The 5,305-nt window shown below is 49.3% G+C and overlaps 1 protein-coding gene across 1 annotated transcript in view; it reads left to right on the top strand.

Moving 5' to 3' along the window:
- Positions 1–2,240, top strand: part of LOC106811524 (magnesium transporter NIPA2-like) — a 7,010-nt gene extending 4,770 nt beyond the window's left edge. Inside the window, exon 7 of the mRNA XM_014815186.1 lies at positions 106–2,240. Within this exon, the coding sequence (XP_014670672.1) occupies positions 106–704 (599 nt within the window). The 3' untranslated portion in view covers positions 705–2,240. The remainder of the gene's footprint in view (positions 1–105) is intronic.
- The last annotated feature ends 3,065 nt before the right edge of the window (positions 2,241–5,305 follow it).

Here is a 5,305-nt window from a genome sequence, read left to right as displayed (position 1 = left end):
CTCTTGTGGCGCCCTCTGTGCAGTCGATCCTTCTTGTGGCGCCCTCTGTGCAGTCGATCCCTCTTGTGGCGCCCTCTGTAATTACGTGTGTTTTTGGGGTTGCAGGCTTCATTGTTTACACGGCTGTCGTCGTCTTCATCGCTGGCGTCCTCGTCTGCTACTTCTCGCCGCACTACGGTCATAAGAACGTTCTCGTCTACACGACCATCTGCTCTCTCATTGGCTCGCTCTCCGTCATGGCGTGTAAGGGCGTCGGCGTCGCTTTAAGACAGACTGTCGCTGGCGGCGGTAACGCGTTCACCAGCTGGCTGACGTATGCGCTGGCAGCGTCGGTGTTCGCCTGCATAGCCGTACAGATGAACTACCTTAACCGCGCTCTTGACACGTTCAACACGTCCCTCGTCTCACCTATCTACTACGTCTTCTTCACAACCTTCACGATCATTGCATCCGCGATCCTGTTCAAGGAGTGGCGCCACCTAGGGGGTCGCGAGATTGCAGGTAACGCGTGTGGGTTTGCGACGATCGTCGGTGCCATCTTCCTGCTGCATGCGTTCAGGGAGTTTGACATCACGCTGCGCCGGCTACGCGCAACCGTCGCCGACGACAACGCCGCATCCACCACCGCCGAACGACGAATGCTCATAGTGGGCGCTGCAGCAACGGCGGAGCGCGAGGATGGCGGGGGCGGCGACGCATGCTGAGGTTGAGCGGTCACAAGAAGATTTGTTAGTATTGTCAGTGACCACTAGAGGGCAGCAGCCACCAGTTAGTTACTCATTTACCCAATGTACATATCCCAGGCAGAGTGAGAGGCAGGATGGATTTTAGGAGTGGGTGGGAGGGGCTTGGGCATAGATAGCATTTTGCCTCATTCGAAAGGAGTTATTCGGACTTAACTTTACAAGTGCCTTTAATCAACAGGATATTTCCTAAAACAATTCCGTCTTTGTGGGGGAGGGTACTATTTTTTGTAAAAATAACTCGATATAATGTCGTACAAAAACACTGAGCATAATTTATAAACAAGTCTTGAACTTATCTTGTCTTATCAAGTCTTGTCTGGTGCTTGAACTTATGCGTGGGTTTGTATAGGAGTGTTGTGTGTGCATGCACACAGCTTTACTACCTATGGCTATAGATCTATTTCTGTCACTGTTTACAGTTATATTTTTGGTTAATCTTTATTTGTTTTGTTTTATCAGATGCAATATACATGCATATTTTTTCTGTTTTCATTCCTGCAATATGCCTGTTTGTCATGATAATTTTAATTCTAGGTATATGTGATAATGATATAAATTCTCCTGATCATTAATCAATTATCGTTATACACGTGCTGTGATTGGAATTTTACATGCGCAGCTAATTTGAGCAGCTGGTGTAAATAATTGTTTAAAATTCGTGATTGTTTATTTTATAGTTAAAAAAGAAGTTTTATCGATCATGTTAGCTGGTATTCGCACGATGATTTCACTTGTCAAATATTCATTATTCGTTTCCTAGTTGGAAGAACTCCCAACTTGCTGTGCATGTGAAACAGAGTACTGCAGCTGGCTATGATCTGATTTCCCTGAAGCGGGACTTTGATGTGTTAATCTGACGTTTGCTGTGATAACTGCTTAATTAAGATAGCGACGTGGACAACAATCATTACCCGTATAGGGTGTGGTGGGTACGTTCCACCACGTCTATGCCTCAGGTTAAAATTCATTCCCTCCATAGAATAGTTAGTCTGGTTAGTGTTTATTGCTGTGTGTTATCTGCCGTCCTTGTGTTTACATATCATAAACAGAGTTTTAACGTAATTAAGATGAAGATTGTTTCTGGATGCATTTGCGTCATGCGAAACATTTTCCGGAACATTTAGTGATTATTTTGTTATAATTTTCATATACTCGCTCTATCGTGAATATAATGATGAAATGTAACCCTATTAATATCACAGTAAATGTCTGTATTCTTAAAAGGCAGAAAATTGTGTTTTATGGTTTGCGCATGTGTGTGCGTGTATGGGTTACTGTGCAGCAGTGCGATAGGTGGGCGTGCTCGTGTGGGTGTTAGGAAGTCGCTTTATGTATGCGTTGTCTGTCAACGTGTACACATTTACCGTCTGATAAACTAAGCGATGTAAATTGATTTAATAGCGTGATTGTTTGAAAAATTTCTGATATGAAAAACAATGGTTTAAGCATATAGACAGATTATTTTCGTTCTCAACAATGATTTTCCCACTGTAGCAAAATCGTGTTCATGTTTTCTCATTGCCTCTATTTTTCCGTATCCCCCTCTCGGGGGAGGGACCGGGAGGGGCGGGAATTAGGGCAGTAGGGGGTGGCGGGTAGTCGGGGTATAGGGAGCAGTGTAGGGGGTAAAGGGATGGGAACGTATAGATGGACGTGAGTTTCAATATCTACGAGTTAAATTTGACGTTTATATGTCGAGCTGGAATGCACATGCAACGCACGCACCACGCCACGCACGCACGCACGCATATACTCTGGTAGGAAGTGTAGGCAACTTATCTAGCTCGTTTAATTAAGTTTGCCGTGTCTAAATAGTTTGCTGTTGTGACGGAGTATTAAGTTTGGCCCTTGAATACTCAATGTATTTCCTTGCCTAGAGTTGCATGTTATAATATCTATATAGTATATATATATATAATAATATTTATATATCATATATCAATTGCTATTTGTGGCTGCGCGGTGCGTTTGTCGGTACGATTACTTCATCGTGAATGATGGATTCACGCACGCATAGTAGTCGAGTTTATAGCTCCAACAAGGACACGTTAGTATTTATATACCGTGTCAGTTTCAGTGTATTACAGACAGTATACAGCATTTACGAACTATAAACAGACGAAATATACCAGGAAGTTTGCTACGATATTTTCGTTTCATATACTCTCTCGTTTTTTTGTCTCATACGATGGGATCTTATGTAATCCGTAATCGTGGAACACAATCCAAAGCGCGGTTTCGCTGAATTAACATCATTTCTACTTATTGTCTAATATTTGCTATTTATCTTCAGATAGACGCGAATTGTGCATGCTCTCGCATGTATGGATGGCAATGCCGCGGGATTTGGAATATAAGGTTTTATAACGGCCATATCACGATGAATATTTCGAACTAGAGAGTGATTTCTCCGTGCCGATATATCTTAGCCAGAGCCTGCTAACGCGACTGCAATATCGTACATGTGGTGGATTTCGCGAAGTGAACCTTTCGAATGAGCTTGAGATTAGACTAATGCCTAATAATTTGTGTAAGAGGATTGTATTGTCGAGTTGCCATTATTGGCCTGTATTTGTCAAATGACCTTATTAATTCCTCATACTTATGCTTGCCAACATAATGGCGTATGACCACGGATCGAATGCCTGACCGGATGAAAAGATGCTGCTTAGTTCTAGTTATTTTTTTATTTTCTCTAATAATTCCTGTTAGAGAGCGCGCTCAGCTCTGCGTATATGTTGCGCTACTCAGCGATAGCGGGCGAATCCTACAAGCCTACTACAAACCTTCCTTGTGCTGCGTTGCCTGAATTTCCTCCTCCTCCTCCTCCTCCCCTCCTGCCGTCCTCTAACGTTGTGGTTGATGCCTCTCACCTTTCCTCAAACCTCCGCCTCCTCTCAGACAAGCTCGCCTCCCTTATACTCTTCTCCTCTGCCTGCGTCCTCCTGTAGTATATGATCCTTTAGCAATCTCCCTAACCGCCTTCCCATTCCTAACAAAACGTCAAGCATCGCACATCTTCTTCTTGTATCCCGCATCCCGCACATCCCTGCCGCATCCACGCATCCCCGCGAGCATCCCTGCCCGGCATCCCTGGGCATCCCCGGCAGCATTCCTGCCGCATGCCGGCTGCTCCGCGCAGCATCCCTGCACGGCATGCCCGCAGCATCCCCTCCGCAGGCATCCTGCTCCGATCTCCTGCATTCCCGCAGCATACCTCATCGCCTGGCAGCATCCCCAGCAGCATCCGCAGCATCGCCTGCCGCGATCCCTGCATCCCCGCCAGCAATACGCTGCAGCCGCCCAGCATCCTGCAGCATCCCCGCAGCATCCGCTGGCCCGCATTCCTGCATTCCCGAGCATACCTGCATTCCGCACAGTCATCCTGCATGGCATGCTCACAGCAGCCCTCGACAGCATCTTCCCGGCGCAGCATCCGCCTGCCCCATCGCCCGCTCAAGCATGCCCGCGCATCCCTGCGCTCGCATCCTCTGGCTCAAGCTCCAGGCACTGCATCGCCAACTGCCCCGCATCCCTGCACTCCCGCAGCATCCTGCATGCATCCGCTGCAGCATTCCCTACAGGCATCCCCGCAGCAGTCTGGCCGGGCATCACCTGCATCCCCGCGCATCCTGCGCATACCGGCAGCTCTCGGCCAACAGCCATCGCCGCAGCATCGGCCCACAGCATCCCTGGCAGCATCGCGCCCACATCTCCGCAGAGCAATCTGCTGCAATCGCCCGGCGGCACTCTACATGCATCTCCCGCAGCATCCCTGCATCCCCAGTCAGCATCCCTGCAGGGCAGTCTCCGCGCAGCATGCCGCTGCCGCGCATCCCCGCCGCATCTCTGCATCCCCGCGGCACTCCTACAGCATCCCGCAGCATTCCTGGCTCCCCGCAGATCTCTCATGATCCCCGCGAGCATCCCTGAGCAACGCATCCCGCAGCAATCTCTGCAATCCGCGCAACACTCCTCAGCAGCATCCGCCGCAGCATTCGCTGCATCCCCGCGTGCACTCCTACAGCATTGCCCCGAGCATATCCTGCATTCCCCAGATACACAGCATCCGTCCCATGCAGGCATGCCCCCGCAAAGCATGGCCCTGCCGATCCCCCCCCGTAAGCATCTCACTGCATCCCCGCGGACAACCTCAACTACAGCATCCCGCAGTCAGTTCGGCATCCCCGAAGCATCCACTGCAGCAATCCAGCCGCAGCCCTCTACAGTCATCCCGATCAAGCATTCCTGCAGCATCCCTCATGGAACCCACGCAGCGGGGCGAGGATGCAAACCAGCTATAGCTCAGCGCGGTGATGAATATAGCTGGCGGTCAAGGCGGCCGCCTCGTCATATATCGTAAATCATGAGAGGTCAGGGGAGCAACATAAATAGTTCACTCTCTCTCCGGGTCTGCTAAACACACGATAAAGTATAGGAGCGCGTGCCTGCATGAACCCTCGGGCTTGTGCAATGACGAGTGTGTATGGCGCGGTGCAGTTACATGTACGGCGTCACGCTACTGTTACACTTACACCACTGCTATGGGCGTCCGGCAC

This window comes from Priapulus caudatus, unplaced genomic scaffold (genome assembly GCF_000485595.1).
Source record: "Priapulus caudatus unplaced genomic scaffold, Priapulus_caudatus-5.0.1 Scaffold547, whole genome shotgun sequence".
NCBI classification, from domain to species: domain Eukaryota; kingdom Metazoa; phylum Priapulida; class Priapulimorpha; order Priapulimorphida; family Priapulidae; genus Priapulus; species Priapulus caudatus.
Note: the sequence above shows the minus strand (reverse complement) of the source record. Positions and strands in the feature narration are given on the sequence as shown.